At 52.0% G+C, this 16,652-nt stretch overlaps 1 protein-coding gene across 1 annotated transcript in view; it reads left to right on the plus strand.

The window, feature by feature from the left end:
- Window positions 1–16,652, plus strand: part of EXOC6B (exocyst complex component 6B) — a 318,901-nt gene that overhangs the window by 297,095 nt on the left and 5,154 nt on the right. The window contains exon 24 of the mRNA XM_077782659.1: window positions 8,601–8,713. Coding sequence (XP_077638785.1) covers window positions 8,601–8,713 — 113 coding nt within the window. The remainder of the gene's footprint in view (window positions 1–8,600; window positions 8,714–16,652) is intronic.

Here is a 16,652-nt window from a genome sequence, read left to right on the forward strand (position 1 = left end):
TTTCCCTTTATAAAAAGTGTTGGCACATGATGCTAATTTCTAATCCTAAAATCAGGAGGAACATAGCGCTGAAGTACTCATGCCCATGAGAGTGGGCAAGATGCTAGCCCTCCCAAAGAAAAAGCACGGGATAAATCAGAAATAATTACATTAATTTGGGATAAAATAATTAGAAGATAAAGAGCATTAATGTTGTATCAATACGATTGGCACCCTGAGCGCTTTCCAAGCATCACATCCCGATTTTCTCCGCTGCAGTGTCGGATGCTGATCCCGGAGGGTTTATCCGGCCCCGTCCTTGCTGGGTGCAGCTCCACCAGAACCCGATCTGGGGGATGCTGCCACAGGAGCCATCTTTTCCTGGGGAATGAATCCCCCTTTGTGACGCTTCAATGGAAAAGCCAAGCGTTATTCAATAGTGGAATTCCCTGCGGAACGCTCTTCCGAGGCTCTTTCATTCCTCCTGGCTCCCGCCCAGTATTGTCCCCGTGTGTGAGGGTCCGGAGGGTGGGAATCCACCCGGCTCCGGGCCCAGCCTTCCCTGCAAACTCCTGAACCTGCCTGGAGAACGGGATGAGCCCAAAGGATTGTTTTTAGGAGTGCAAATTGGATACTAAATCCAGCAGTTCCGCTTGCCTTTGCTCCCGTGGCCGTTGATAAAATTCCCCAGTCCGGCTGCTGTCGCTGGGAACGACTCCATCCTGAAACGTTGAAATCCCAGGGGTTTTGCACCAAATAATTTTCAGGCCTGGTGTGTTTTTATCTTCCAAGGGCTGTGCCGTGGGTGAGGGAAACTTGGGATTTCCCTAGAATTTAGCAGAGCTTTCCCTGCGGGCAAGGATCCAGTGGGTGACTAAAGCCAGGCCTTGAGCACAGCTTGGGGGGACTTTCCAGGGCTGTCACCCCTTGTCACACGTGGTGCTGATCCAGGACAGCCCTTTCCAGGAATCTTCCCAATATCCAACCTGCCACAACTTGAGGCCGTTCCGTCTCCTCCTGTCCCTGTTCCCTGGGATAAGATCCCAAATCCCCACCCTGGCTATCCCCTCCTGGCGGGGAGTTGTCACAAGGTCCCCCTGATCCCTCTTTTCTCCAAGCTGAGCCCCTTTCCCAGCTCCCTCAGCCACTCTTGGGGCTCAGAAACACAAGTTTTCTGAGGTAAAATCCTGCTAGGTTTGTAACGAGACCCTTGGAAGAAATTCCTTCGGGAAGAGGAGAAAAGTCAACCGCGTGTAATTCCAGCGTGGCTGCAAAGCAGGTGGAAAGCCAGAGGTGGAAAGCCAGAGGTTTTCCTCCTAATAAATGATGAACGTTCGCAGCTGGAAAACCAGGAGATCTTTCTGTGCAAAAAAAGCCTTGTGGAGCCCTTTCCCTGGAAATCTGGGCTATCAGGAATACAAGAACCTATAAACAGGCAATAATGTGAAGCTGAAAATAATCCAGGCTGGACAGATTTGAGTTTTGTAGGTCTCAAACCTCTCTCGGTTACAAACTGTCCTGGCTGCCATAAATCCTCCCAGATTCCTCTCCTGTTTTGTTGTTTTGGTTTTTTGGGTTTTTTTTCCAGGAACTGTTCAACTTTTTCAAATAGAAAGAGAAAAAAAAAAATTAAATTGCTGCTTTTAACTGGCAAGATCAACCCAGTTAAATGTGAGGTGAGGAGCTTGGAATTGGTTCTCCTCTCTCCAGGAGGACATCCATGGATGGGACATCCCAGGAGATGTGGAGCAGTCACTTGGGGTGGTTGTGTCTCACAGAGAGGTCCAAGCAGGACTCTTGGATCTGTATTAATTCCCAGAAATCCAGGTAATTAGGGGAGCACCTAAATTAAGATTTTCCTTCCCTTTGCTCCGTGTGTTGATCCTTTTCCTCGTCCATCACCAATTCCCTGTGAGTGCTTTCCAACCCCTCACCCCCAGGACACCCAATTCCCAGAGCAAATCCTCCTTGCCAGTGAAACCAGTGACAAATCCGCTCCTGTTTTCACTTAGGTCACGATTTCCCCCTCCGTGCCTTTCGCAAATTCAACAACAAACATCATGTTCCAATTCCCGGCGCCTTTTCTTTTTGGGAACGCTATTGTCCAAACCCCACGTCTTCCCAGGGGTTGGAATATTTCTTTCTCTTTCAGTATTCCTTTCCCACGAGGCGTTATTGAAACCTCCCCAAAATAAATTATTTGGACTGTGCTTGGACTGTGGCTGCTGCTGCTGGAAGCTCCTCGGGATTTGTGTAATCCGTGACAATTCCCTGCTGGATGGTGGAAAGGGGCTGCTCCACCAGCAGTGGGATGGGTTATGGATGTGGACAACCTGGGAATTGCCACTGGTTTTCCGTAGTTTTGTGTTTTTCATGGAAGTCCCCAGCAGGACTGGGTGTCACCACGGGTTTTTGATCCCATGGGAGCACTTTGTCCCGTCCTCCAGGTGGGACCCAAGTGCGGCCTCTCGCTGTCCCCTCTCCTGAGGAGCTGTGGTGTTCAGTCAGGGAAAGGAGCTTTTTAAAGGAAATTTCTCCCGAGGTTTAGAAGTTCAGGGTGTGATCTCTTACGAACCAAAGCTGGTTTGTGGACGGTGTTGGGTCAAAGGTTGTTCATTCCAGGTCCAAAAAAACCCTGGGAAGAGGAACATCAGACAGCAGTTGTGAGGATAAGGAGGGATAATGGAGCTTTTGAGAGTTGTTTTCACCTTGGATCTGAAAATATTTCCCCCTTCTTCCATGGAAAACCAGAGTGGGCACTCGGGGCTGTGACCCAGCTCATGGATGTGGCCCTCAGCAGGGTTCAGGGCAGGAATGCTGCTTCCAGCTGGGAAAACACCAAACCTGACTCAATTCATGCTTTTCCATGCCCTGGAGACATAAAACTCAGCACAAAGTCTTGGCCATGACCACGTGGCATCGCTGTCACTCCCGTGAGGATCTGAGTGTCCCCAGAATCCCACCACAAGGAAGACTTTGCCCCACCTCGACCCAGCTGAGTGTGCTTGCAGAAACAGGGACTGAATTCCCCAATTCAGGCTTTTTTTGAAGGAAAGGTTTAGTTCTTCGTGGAATGTTTCCCATCAACCCTGGCGCCATTTTATCTGCTGGGAATGGTGCTGCCAGAGGAAAGTCCTCTCCAATCCATCATGGTGGAATCCAAATCCATCCGATCCCACCAAATCCGTCTTGGTGCTCCGCCTTGTCCCTGGGAGGAAATCTGGTGGTGGGCCAGAGGGAAGGTTTTTTCTGGGATGGAATCACACAACCAGCCTGGTTAGGAGGGACCTTGAGGGCTCCTCTGGTCCAGCCTGGTGTGGGGAAGGAATGGATGGAAGGAGCCCTGTCCTGTGCATCCCAAAAACCTCCAGCAGTGGCGTCTCCACCACATCCAGGGAAACTTGTCCAGTGGAAGGTGGGTCTCACTCCAAGGAATTTTTTCTTGTGTGGAGGTCAAACTTTTTGTGTGTCACCTTGGAGCCTTTGCTCCTCATCTTCTCCATGGGGTTCCTCGTGAAGAGACATCTTCCTCCTCCGGGTAGCCACCCCTAAAGGACTGGAAAACCACGATGAGGGGATGTCTCTTATGCAATCAGATCCTGCCCCTTTTCCTGGGAAAACTGGCGCATTTCCATGGGAATTTCCTGCAGGTCAGGAGCTTTTGGTGCAATTCCCTGTTGGGGGATGCTGGGCCAGATGGGGCAGTCAGGGGCCCATCCCTGGGAGTGTCCAAGGTCAGGCTGGCCACTGGGGCTTGGAGCCACCTGGGATGGTGGGAGGTGCCCATGGGGTTGGATCTGGGTGGGCTTTGAGGTCCCTTCCCACCCAAACCATTCCATGATTCCATGAGAGTGACACGGCTGCGAGCGTGCGAACGCCGGTGGTGGCTTAGATCTGGTTCCAGGAGCTCTGGCAGGGCTCGCAAACCGTGTTTGGAGTCAGTTTGGATTCACATTCCTGCGCTCCTGGCTTGGCCGGGAGGATTCCATCCAGATTCCACGCTGTCATCAGACAGAACAAACTGTCCCTGCTCTCCTTCCCATCTGGAGGGGGATGCGGAGCCCAGCCACGGCCTGGTCTCCTCCTGCAGGGACCTTCCAGCCACCCTCGCCCTCTGCTTGAGGTGAGGGGCATAAAAATCTGTCTGCCTGGATAAAAAAGGAGGTTTTTGAAGAGTCTGAGGTGGTGACGTTGCAAGGGGGGTGAAAAGGAAGTGGTTTTGAGGTAGAACTGGTGGTTGGATTTGATGATGTGAAAGGTCTTTTCCAGTTTAAATGATTCCGTGATGATTCCATGAAATGGGGGGAAAGTTCTTCCTAGGGGAACCTGGGACAGGGCTGGGAGCTGGCTCCCAGTTTAATTCTTTCATTCCAGCCTTTCCTTCTCTTGAATTCTGCACTTCAGTTTGGATACAAGCTCCTGTGTGTGCATAAAACCAATTTTAGTACTTTTTAATACATTTTCTCTGGCATTTTTTTCGAACCATCCTCCACTTCTCCATTTTTATGAAGCTGTACCTGCACTGCTCCCTGCTCCTCCTCAAGGTGTTCCTGGAACCCTGGGAAGCTGCAGATCCCCAGCCCCGAGCACATCTGCAGCTTCCTGATCTTATCCCACTCCCGCATCACCCTGGTGAAAGCTCCTCTTAATTTTTCCCTCCTCTTTTTTCCCCTTCGGCTCCTCTCTTTTCCTTCCCCCCCCAGCCTCCCAGTGGATGCGCTGTCGAGTTTGATTTATGGCCTTGAAAGGGAGACTCCAGTTTAAAGAATTAATGGCATTTGCATATTTGATTTGGAAACTCCCCTGGCAGACCCGCGGCAGCCCCGCGCCGCCGGCTCTTTTTTCCTCTTCCCTTTTCTTCCTTTCCCCCCGGCCCGTTCAGATTTAGCAGCAGAGGTGAAAAGTTGAAGCAGTAAAACCAATAAAACCACATTTATGTGACAGATAAATCGTCTGGAGGCTTCCTCCTGCAGGACCTCTCTCCTCCGGAGCGCGACCCGCAGCCGGGCCGGGAGCGCCGGCAGCCGGGGCCAAAGGTGCTGGCCCCGACCGTCCGCGGAGCTGCCGAGCCAAAAAGATGGATGTGGGCAAGGAGTTGGAAAACACACAGCCCATCCGTCACTGTCGGGAGCCACCTGGGGGTGGTCTGGCTCTGCGAGAGCTCCGGGAAGGTCCAGGCTGAGGTGGGAGCGCTGGGAGTCGCGGAATCAATAAGGTTGGAAAAGCGCTCAGAGATGGAGTCCAGCTTTTCTTCAGCACTGCCAAGGCCACTGCTGACCCCTGTCCCCAAGTGGATCCTTCAAATCCTTCCAGGGACAGGGACTCCATCACGTTGGACAGCCCATCCCATGAGGAATATTCCCAATATCCACCCTGGGGCTCCCCTGAGGCCATTCCCTCTCCTCCCGTCCCTGTTCCTGGGAACAGATCCCAAATCCCCCCGGCTGTCCCCTCCTGGCAGGAGCTGTGCAGAGCCACAAGGTCCCCCTGAGCCTCCTTTGCTCCAGGCTGAGCCCCCTCAGCTCCTCAGGAACTCTCCATTCCCTTCCCAGCTCCTCAGGAACTCTCCATTCCCTTCCCAGCTCCTCAGGAACTCTCCATTCCCTTCCCAGCTCCCTCAGGAACTCTCCATTCCCTTCCCAGCTCCCTCAGGAACTCTCCATTCCCTTCCCAGCTCCTCAGGAACTCTCCATTCCCATCCCAGCTCCTCAGGAACTCTCCAGCCCCTTCCCAGCTCATCAGGAACTCTCCATTCCCTTCCCAGCTCCCCCAGGAACTCTCCAGCCCCTTCCCAGCTCCCTCAGGAACTCTCCATTCCCTTCCCAGCTCCTCAGGAACTCTCCATTCCCTTCACAGCTCCTCGGGAACTCTCCATTCCTTTCCCAGCTCCGTTCCCTGCCCTGGCCGGGCTCCAGCCCCTCGGGGCTCTCCGGATCTGCCCCAGCCCTGGGGACAAGGGCACTGCCCTGGCCCTGCTCCACCCCAGACCTGGCACAGCCCAGGTGCCCTTGGCCTGCTTGGCCACCCGGGCACACCTGGGCTCGTGTGGAGCTGCTGTCAATGGTTTGGGGTCACTGGAGTTTCTCTGGCAGTGGGAGCCATTCCCTGGCTCCTGTCCCTCTGTTCCTTGTCCCCAGTCCCTCTCCAGCTCTCCTGGAGCCCCTCTAGGCACTCTGAGCATTCCCTGGAATTTTCCCTTCTCCAGGGGAACATTCCCAGCTCTCCCAGCCTGGCTCCAGAGCAGAGGGGTCCAGCCCTGGAGCAGCTCCATGTCCCTTTGAGCTCCTGCACTGCTCCCAAGCCTGTTCCAGGACAACTCCCAGTTTTTTAATTCCATCTTCTTCAAACCCCCTTCCTAATCCTCACTTTTTTATTTCTATTTTCCCTTCATCCCTTTCCTCCTGGCTCTTTTTTCCCCCTCCCCACCAACAGCTACCTGGCTCCGTGGCGAGAGTGTTCGGGCTTTGTTCGGGATTTGCCCGAGGCACGTTCAGCCTCCCGGGGGCCACCAGCAAGAGGTCTTTGGTGCCTTGTGGGGTTCCCTTTGAGCCTCTACATCCATGCGACTCCTCCCAGCAGCCGCCAAGCCCCGCGGAAGCGTTTCGGCCCCGGCGCTCGGCCTGAAAAGCGCCTGTGAAATCATATTTAAGGTTGTCTCTCTCCAAGGTGCCCCCTTGGAGAAAAAAAACAAAACCTCCCGCCAGTGATGTTCAGCTTGGGTTTGTAGCTCAACACAAAGGCCCCGCCGGACAAAGCCAAGCGGGACCCGGGCTGGAAAAGCCCTCTTAGGTCCCGGCTAATCCATCCCCCCCGCCAGCCCGGGGGATTGTTCCCGACAGCTTGTTTTCCTTGCCCTGACCTACATAGTCAAAAAGAATCTTGTTGCACATTTTTGTTTTGTATCTGGAGGTCTCGGAGGAGCTAAATCCCCTTCTTGGCGGGGCAGGACGCGTTGTTAAACAGCGCCGGGGCCTCCAGGAAAACCATGGAGACGCGGGGACAATGAGGCCTCTATGGGCCCCGCTTGGCCGCGGACGGGCCCGGCCTGTCCCGGCTCCGGCGGTGGGCACCGGGACGCGCCGAGCGGGCGATGAAGACGTCCACGCGCTTGGCAGCCCGTCCCCAAATAGAGCGGTCACAGCGGCGCTCCAAGACGGGATCTCTGGCAGGGGGGAACGGCAGGAGCTCTTAATTAACCTGCTGGGGATGGGGCAGAGGTGAAGGTGAAATCCCGGGAATGCTGGGCCGTGCCGGCGTGGGCGGGTGAAGAAAACAAGTCCTCATCGAGATCCACATGTGGGGAGGGCACGGCAGCTCCTGGTTTTTAAGGAAAACAAGGATGGGAATGGTGTGGGAAGAGGCCATTGGACTGTGCCTTCATGAGTGGCTGGAGAAGCCAAGTCATCGTTGATGGAGGAGATCGTCATGTGAGGAGGGCGTGGCAGCTCCTGGTTTTTAAGGAAAACAAGGATGGGAATGGTGTGGGAAGGGGCCATTTAGGGAACTGGGACTGTGTCCTCGTGGGTGGGTGGAGGAGCCAAGTCCTCACTGAGAGGAGAACATCCACATGTGAGGAGGGCACGGCAGCTCCTGGTTATTTAAGGAAAATAAGGATGGGAACGGTGTGGGAAGAGGGCATTTAGGGAACTTGGGCATTTAGAGAACATCCCTGGCCCGTGGGTCAGGGATGGGTGTGGAAATGCTGGGGGATGATTGGATTTGGTGACCTTGGAGGGCTCTTCCAACCGGAATAATTCTGCGATACACAGCGAACCCGTGCCCTCGTGGGTGGGTGGAGAGGCCAAATCCCCTCTGAGGTGAGGAGATCCTCATGTGAGGAGGGCACGGCAGCTCCTGGTTTTTAAGGAAAACAAGGATGGGAACGGTGTGGGAAGAGGACATTGGGGCGACCTGGGCTGTTGTTTGCCCGTGCCTCACCTGGCTGGGAGGAGCGGGGTAGTTTGTGGACACGAAGGGCTGCAGGTGGGAATTTTGGCGGTCACGGATGGCCGAGTTAATCCCTTTTCCTTCCCCTGCTGCCAAGGCCTGGTGGTTTCTCTCACCAACGTCTGGAAAGCACCTGGGACTCCCAGCTCCGGGAGCTGCACTCACCCGGAATAACCCCCCGAGCTCCTCAGGGCATTGGAGACACTTCCAGAGCCCTTGGAGGGCGTTGGGATGGACCCAGGGTGATGAGAAATCCGTGGGGAACGGTTGGAATGATGCTGGAACAAGTTTGTGGTGACTTTGACCCCAAAAGTTTCCTCCTGCCATAGCTGAGAGCATCAGGGAACTGGGGTTGTTTGTCACCCACGTCCTCGAGGTGCCTCAGACCTCAAATCCCCCTCGAATCCCCAAAATCAGGGTTCACAGAGCAGGAATGCTCAATGGCTAAACTAATACAGCCCTGCATTAATCAATGTTAATTATTCCTAAATTAATAACGAAGTACAACCAAGCGAATGATGAAACGTTAACAGAATAATACTAAACAAATTAATAAAGCCTGCGCTCATTTTTTTACGGATAACTCCACCTGCCCAGGACCTCTGCCAGCTTCCAGGGAAAAACCCGCTCCCTTTTCCAGCTTTTTCAAACCCCGTTTGTTTTATCCTTTCCAGCTCCTGGATCTGTTCATCCAATGGGATTGGTCGACGTATTTGGCCGACTACGGGCAGCCCACGTGCAAATACCTTCGCGTGAACCCCACCACAGCCCTCATCCTGCTGGAAAAGTGAGTGTGCCCCCAAATCCCGAGGGAATTCCCACCCTCCTCGTGCTCTAGCAGCATTTTCCACCCCTGGGAGCAAAGATCTCGGCTCTGGGTGGACAGAGGGAGCTCAGATGGAAAAATCCCATCTCATCCCGCTGACCCCATTCCCGCGTTACCCAAATCCAGCGGCTTGGCTGCGGGTCTTTCTTTTATTGGCTCTTAAGCGGTTTTCCTTGTCCCACCGGAAAATTTCGCTGTAAAGGTGAACCTCCGGCTCCAAAATCCCTTAAAATGTGCTGGGCTGCAGGCAGGAGTGGCTATCCCGAATTTTTTAGTGTTTGGGAGGCGTTTGGGCAATGCCATGAACAGCTTTTGGTCATGAAGTGGTTGGGCAGTTGGACCACGTTGCTGCAGCTTCCCCTCCACCTGAGAATATTCTGGTTTATCCCATTCTGTTTCTGTATTTCTGTACTTCTATTTCTTTTTGTTTCTACATTTCCATTTTCATTTCTATTTCTGTATTTTGAATTGTATTTATATGTTTATATTTTGGTATCTCTATTTCTATTTACTTCTCTATGTATTTCTATTTCTGTATTTTTATTTCTATATTTATTTCTATTTCTATATTTTTATTTCAACATTTCTGTATTTCTATATTTCTACATTTCTATATTTCTATTTCTATTTGTTTCTATAGTTCTATTTATTTCTGGTTTTATTTCTATTTCTGTATTTTTATTTCTACATTTCTGTATTTCTATATTTCTACATTTCTATAATTCTGTATTTATATATATTTATTTATATATTTATATATTTCTAGATTTCTAGATTTCTAGATTTCTAGATTTTTTTATTTCTATAGTTCTATTTCTGTTTTTATTTCTATTTCTGTATTTTATTTCTATTTCTATATTTTATTTCCTATTTATTTCTGTTTCTGTATTTTTAGCTATATTTCCATATTTTCATACTTCAATATTTCCATATTTCTATATTTCCATATTTCTATTTATTTCTATATTTTTATCTCCATTTCTTTCTACTTCTACACATCCCCACGTTTTTATTTCCATCTCCCTCTATTCCCATTCACTCCTGTTCTCATTTCTCCCACGGGGATCCCGGAGATCCCGAATCCCGATCCCGTGGGGCCGGAGGAGCCTCTGGAGAACCTTCGATCCATCCTTTGAGGGCCACGCTTCCCATGCTCCGCACGGCTCCATCCCGAATCCTGGAGCGGAGCCGGGAACGGCTCCCGGGGCTCCGGGGTGGCTCCCGGGGGGCTGAGCCCGTTCTGCGGGAACGCCGCGGGATTTTCCCGCAGGAAAAGCGGGATTTGCTTTTCCTGTCACCCCTGCCCGTGGTGGGTCTCCCAGATGATCTCCGCTGGTCCAGCTCCAAGCTGGCTTGGGAAGGATCCACCCTGCTCCCGCTCCCGGCAGACCTCCCAGGCCGTTTTCCAGAGAACGAGCCAAAAAGTGGGAATTTGGCGTTTTCCGAGCGGCTCCCGGCACGGGCGCCGCGCTGCTGGGTCCTGTGTGGAGGAGCGGGCAGGAGAGGGGATCCTCGTGGAATCATGGAATGGTTTGGGTGGGAAAAGGGCCTTAAAGCCCATCCAGATCCGTGGGCACAACGCCTCCCACTATCCCAGGCTGCTCCAAGCCCTGTCCAGCCTGGTCTTGGACACTTCCAGGGATCCGGGCGCCTTGGATGTTCTTCTGGAAGTGTGGCCCCAACCCTAAACTCATCACCCCCTCCTCGAGGAGAAGGAGAGACCCCAGATCTCCTCAAACTGCTCCCCACGCTCTGATTCAGTGGTTAATCCAAACCAAGCTGCATCCCTGGAAGTGTCCAAGGCCGGGTTGGACGGGTCTTGGAGCATCCTGGGACAGCGGTGGCACTGGATGGGCTTCAAAGGTCCCTTCCAACCCAAATTTTTCCTGAATCTCTGATTCTGTGAGTGGCCTTGGGGTGTTTGTGAACTTCGGGGTTCCCTCTGTGTCATCGTGGCCCAGCTGCTGTCCACCAGCGGAGAAGAACGGATATCCCGGCACCTCGGGACACCCCGAGGGCACCAGGGAGGGACACGGGCACAAAGCTGGGTTTAAAAGGACTCGCACACCTCGTGGCGTTGTTTTTACGCTGCTGTTTGATGGGCTGAGTTATCTCTGGGTGATCCGGGGCCGTGGGGTGGAAATGCCAGGGGATGGGTGGATTTGGTGACCTCGGAGGGCTCTTCCAGCCGGAATAATTCCGTGTTACACGGCAAATCCACGACCCAGTGTCTGAGATGAGAGAGGTTTACTCAGAGCTGATGGTAAAATGCTGAAATAAAGGGACGCCCAAAATCTGGGAGCTCGGCCATGCAGCTCCTGGAAGAGCCGGGGAATTGAGATCATGGCAGAGGCTGGGAAGGTGGTGGGACAGCAGGAGAGCAGCTCCAACCCCCAGCCTGGCTCACTCCATAAAGTCATGGAATCATGGAATGGTTTGAGTTGGAAGGAGCCTGAAAGATGATCCCATTCCCACCCCATCCATGAGCAGGGACACCTCCCACTATCCCAGGTGGATCCAATCCCAGTGTCCAACCTGGGCTTGGGCACTGCCAGGGATCCAGGGGCAGCCCCAGCAAATCTGGGAATTCCAGCCCAGCCCCTCCCCACCCTCCCAGCCAGGAATTCCTTGCCAAGATCCCAGCCCAAGCTTCCCTTTCCCAGTGGGAGCCATTCCCTGGCTCCTGTCCCTCTGTCCCTTGTCCCCAGTCCCTCTCCAGCTCTCCTGGAGCCCCTTTGGGCACTCTGAGCATTCCCTGGAATTTTCCCTTCTCCAGGGGAACATTCCCAGCTCTCCCAGAGCAGAGGAGCTCCAGAATCCTGGAATGGGTTGGGTTGGAACGAACCTTAAGGATCATCGCATTCCCATCCCATCCATGGGCAGGGACACGTCCCACTGTCCCAGGCTGCCCCAAGCCCCAGTGTCCATCCTGGCCTTGGCCAGTGCCAGGGATCCCCTCTGAGGGTCCCTGTCCATCCCCCACGAGCTCTCCGGACGCTCCGGGCACTGCCTCCCATCCCGCCGGGAATTCCGCGGGGAATTCTGAGCGGGGCCGGCCGGGCTGTCAGCTGTTCTCCTGGTTAGCTGTGTCCCTTCCCACCGCGGAGCGTCTGTCCCGGGATGTCCCGGGTGTAAGTGTGCGCTCGCTCCGGCTTTCACCCTCGCCCGGCCGGGCCCGATTGTCCGCTCTCAATGGAGCCCGAAACGCTGGAAACGCAAAGTGCCTCTGGAGCGGGGCCCTGCGCAACCCGATCCTCCCAAATGCACTAATTAGAGCTAAAAGAGGAGCTTTTACCCCGCTGCTTTCTGCCCCTCCCGGATTAATTGAGACAAAGCTCGGCTCTCTCCGAGGTGGTGTTTGTTGACAGGGCTGGGGACAGCGCCCAGCTCGCCTTTCCCTTCCTTTCACTCCTCATCCTGGGCCCGGCATCCAAACCCGCGGTTATCCCGAGGCTCTGCTCCCAGAAATGGAGCAGGGGGGCTGCACAGCCCATCCCGAATCCTGCGGGATCTGCTGTCCTGCAGGCAGCTCGATTAATTAATAATAGTTAATGTCTCGCTGCTTGCATCTTCACGTGGTGTCTGGAGATCCCAGCAGCTCCCAGATTTCACCACATCCACCTCTGTGGGTTTGTTGTGGATGCTCCCAGTTATCCCAAAGCTCTGCTCAGGAAAAAATCTGTGGATCTGCACAGTCCATCCCGAATCCTGCAGGATTCTGTGTCCTGTAGGGAAATTAATTAATTAATAATAGTTAATGTCTCAGTGCTTGCATCTTCACGTGGTGCCTGGAGATCCCAGCAGCTCCCAGACTTCTCCAAATCTGTGGGTTTTGTTAGTGGTGCTCCCAGTTATCCCAAAGCTCTGCTCAGGAAAAAATCTGTGGATCTGCACAGGCCAGCCTGAATCCTGCAGGATTCTGTGTCCTGTAGGGAAATTAATTAATTAATAATAGTTAATGTCTCAGTGCTTGCATCTTCACGTGGTGCCTGGAGATCCCAGCAGCTCCCAGACTTCTCCAAATCTGTGGGTTTTGTTAGTGGTGCTCCCAGTTATCCCAAAGCTCTGCTCAGGAAAAAATCTGTGGATCTGCACAGGCCAGCCTGAATCCTGCAGGATTCTATGTCCTGTAGGGAAATTAATTAATAATAATAGTTAATGTCTCGCTGCTTGCATCTTCACGTGGTGTCTGGAGATCCCAGCAGCTCCCAGATTTCACCACATCCACCTCTGTGGGTTTGTTGTGGATGCTCCCAGTTATCCCAAAGCTCTGCTCAGGAAAAAATCTGTGGATCTGCACAGCCCATCCCGAATCCTGCAGGATTCTGTGTCCTGTAGGGAAATTAATTAATTAATAATAGTTAATGTCTCAGTGCTTGCATCTTCACGTGGTGTCTGGAGATCCCAGCAGCTCCCAGATGTTCCCAGACTTTTCCACATCCACCTTTGTGGGTTTGTTGTGGATGCTCCCAGTTATCCCAAAATTCTTCTCAGGGAAAAAAAAAACATGGATCTGCACAGGCCAGCCTGAATCCTGCAGGATTTTCTGTCCTGTAGGCAGCTTGATTAATTAATAATATTTTATGTCTCAGTGTTTGCATCTTCACGTGGTGTCTGGAGATCCCAGCAGCTCCCAGATGTTCCCAGACTTTTCCACATCCACTTCTCTGGGTTTTGTAATAGCGCTCCCAGTTATTCCAAAGCTCTGCTCAGGGAAAAAAACTGTGGATCTACACAGCCTAACCTGAATCCTGCGGGATTTTCTGTCCTATAGGCAGTTTGATTAATTAATAATACTTAATGTCTCAGTGCTTGCACATTTCCCATGGTGTCTGGAAATTCCAGCAGCTCCCAGACTTTTCCAGATCCACTTGTGTGGGTTTGTCGTGGGATCAGGGCTCCAGCTTTTCAATCCCTTTCCCTCCGGATCCGGAGGTTTATCCATCCAGCTCCTTCCCAATCATCCCAACGCACCCCAAGGTTTTCTTGCACGGAATGTGCGCTGCTTCCAAAACATTCCATGGACCTGAGCAGCTCCCATGGGGTGGGGGATGGCCCCAGAGGTGCCGGGATGAAAAGCTCCAAATTCCCAGGGTGTGGAAGGGCTGGGAAGAGCTTTCCAAAGGTACAGATCAACTTCCAGCACCTCTGAGTCCCTCTGGAACCCGGGAGAGCTCCCAGCCTTCCTGGGGAAGGGTTGGAGACCTCCTGGAGCTGTTTGGAGCTGCAGGGGAGGATAATTATCCCCAAATCCACTATAGCAGGACCTGGGCGGCTCCAAACTCTGCTTCCCGCTGGCACAATCGCTCCCTGGTTCTCCTGGAGGAGCAGCTGCCAACCTGCTCCAGCTGAAAAATAGCAAAAAACAAACAAATCCCGATTTTTTGATGACTGGAAGTGCTCCAAGCTCTCCTGCTCCTGTTGGGAGAGCAGCTCCATCCCTGCTAACCCCAGTAAATTCCCCTTTGGATAAAGTTGTTATCCTGGATTCCAGTTCCAAGCCTGGTATTTTTTGGGAGCATTTCAGATTCCCTGTGGCTCTTTCTAGGAAGCGGAAGCCTGGAAAACTTTGGATGTTTGGAGAGGTTGGGGTTGTGCTCGGCTGATTCCAGACCCTCGGGATGATCCAGTGCCAGCTTCCCACGGATCATCAGCACCATGTCCTTGTCACTTCAACGCTTCCTTTAGGTCCCCTCAGCCAAAAACTGGGATTATGGGATGCATCCAAAGCCCTCAGCCTCTGCCAGGTCTGATTTACCCAGGAAATCTTTTACAAATCGGGATAATTTGGAAGAGCCGAGCCTCGGCTGGTTGGATTTTGGGAGGTTGTGCCTTCAGGAGCTGCTGGAAGGTTGATCCTGGTGGGAATCTTCTTCCCTTCCCAGCACCCCTGGGAAGTGTCCCAAGCCCTGTTCCCCCCCAAAATATGGATTTGGGAATGCAGGAGTGCATAACCCCCCCCAGCTTTGCCCCCATCCCACCTCCTGCTCTGCTGGGCTCTGGATTTATGGAGACCTCCTGGAGACGCCGTGCTCCTTCCAAACAGCTGGATTCCTTCCTGGAATGGCAATTATTCCGTGTTACATTTAATATAAATTATATACATTTATATAATTTATATTTTTTTATTCATCGGTTAAAAAATGGGATCGTGGACGGTGCCCCTGCCCAGGGCAGGGGGTTGGAAATGGATGGGATTTAAGGTCCCTTCCAACCCAAACATTCTGCGATTCCCTGGAATATTTTATAAAATTTAAATTCACAGCTCCAGACCTTCCCAGCCTCCCCTAAAGCTGCATCTCGTGCGTGCAAGTTTGAAGTAAAAAGCCTTAATTCTGTGAATTCCGTGCTGATTTTCAAATTTCCTTCCTCAAATTCCATCACCGCCCCAGGAGGTGACATGGCGATGGAAAATTCCCTGTTTGGAAGAGGGAGGATTTAGAATTTCCTGCATTTGGGAATTAGGGAGAGATCCCAAAGTGGCATTGATTTGGATTAAAGGGGTTTAAAGCAAAAACGCATGAAAATAAAAAAAAAACCAAAAACCTTGGTGTAAAGCCTGGAAATTCCATGTCCTGCTCTCTGAGCGCTGGACATTCCCAATCCCTGTTCCATAACCTGTCTGTGCTCTGTTCGGGATGCAGGACACCAGCGGGAAAAACAACATTTTCACCCAATTCCAGAAAAATTAGTGGGAACTGGGGAGAGCCCAAAGTGGCGTTGATTTGGATTGGAGGGGTTTATAGTCTGAAAAATTCCCCAAAATTTGGTGTAGAGCCTGGAAATTCCATGTCCTGCTCTCTGAGTGCTGGACATTCCCAATCCCTGTTCCGTAACCTGTCTGTGCTCCGTGCAGGATGTGGGACACCAGCAGGAAAAAAAACATTTTCATCCAATTCTGGAAAAATTAGTGGGAATTGGGGAGACCCCACAGTGGCATTGATTGGGATGATGAAAAATGCCCCAAAATTTGGTGTAGAGCCTGGAAATTCCATGTTCCCCTCTCAGACCACTGAACATTCCCAATCCCTGTTCCATAACCTGTTTGTGCTCCATGCAGGATGCAGGACACCAGCAGGAAAAACAACGTTTTCCCCCAATTCCAGAAAAATTACTGGGAATTGGGAGATTCCAAAGTGGCATTGTTTGGGATTGGAGGGATTTAAGCCTGAAAAATGCCCCAAAAATTGGTGTAGAGCCTGGAAATTCCATGTTCTCCTCTCAGACCAATGGACATTCCCAATCCCTGTTCCATAACCTGTCTGTGCTCCGTGCAGGATGCGGGACACCAGCAGGAAAAACAACATTTCACCCAATTCCAGGAAAATGAATGGGAATTGGGGAGACCCCACAGTGTCATTGATTGGGATGGAAAATTCCCCAAAATTTGGTGTAGAGCTTGGAAATTCCATGTTCCCCTCTCAGACCACTGAACATTCCCAATCCCTGTTCCATAACCTGTCTGTGCTCCGTGCAGGATGCGGGACACCAGCAGGAAAAACAACATTTTCATCCAATTCTGGAAAAATTAGTGGGAACTGGGGAGACCCCACAGTGGCATTGATTGGGATGATGAAAAATTCCCCAAAATTTGGTGTAGAGCTTGGAAATTCCATGTTCCCCTCTCAGACCACTGAACATTCCCAATCCCTGTTCCGTAACCTGTTTGTGCTCCGTGCCGGATGCGGGACACCAGCAGGAAAAACAACGTTTTCCCCAATTCCAGAAAAATTAATGGGAATTGGGGAGACCTTGATTGGGATTGGAGGGATTTAAAGCCTGAAAAATGCCCCAAAAATTGGTGTAGAGGCTTGAAATTCCATGTTCTCCTCTCAGACCAATGAACATTCCCAATCCCTGTTCCATCACCTGTCTGTGCTCCGTGCAGGATGCGGGACAC

This window comes from Lonchura striata, chromosome 4 (genome assembly GCF_046129695.1).
Source record: "Lonchura striata isolate bLonStr1 chromosome 4, bLonStr1.mat, whole genome shotgun sequence".
NCBI lineage: Eukaryota > Metazoa > Chordata > Aves > Passeriformes > Estrildidae > Lonchura > Lonchura striata.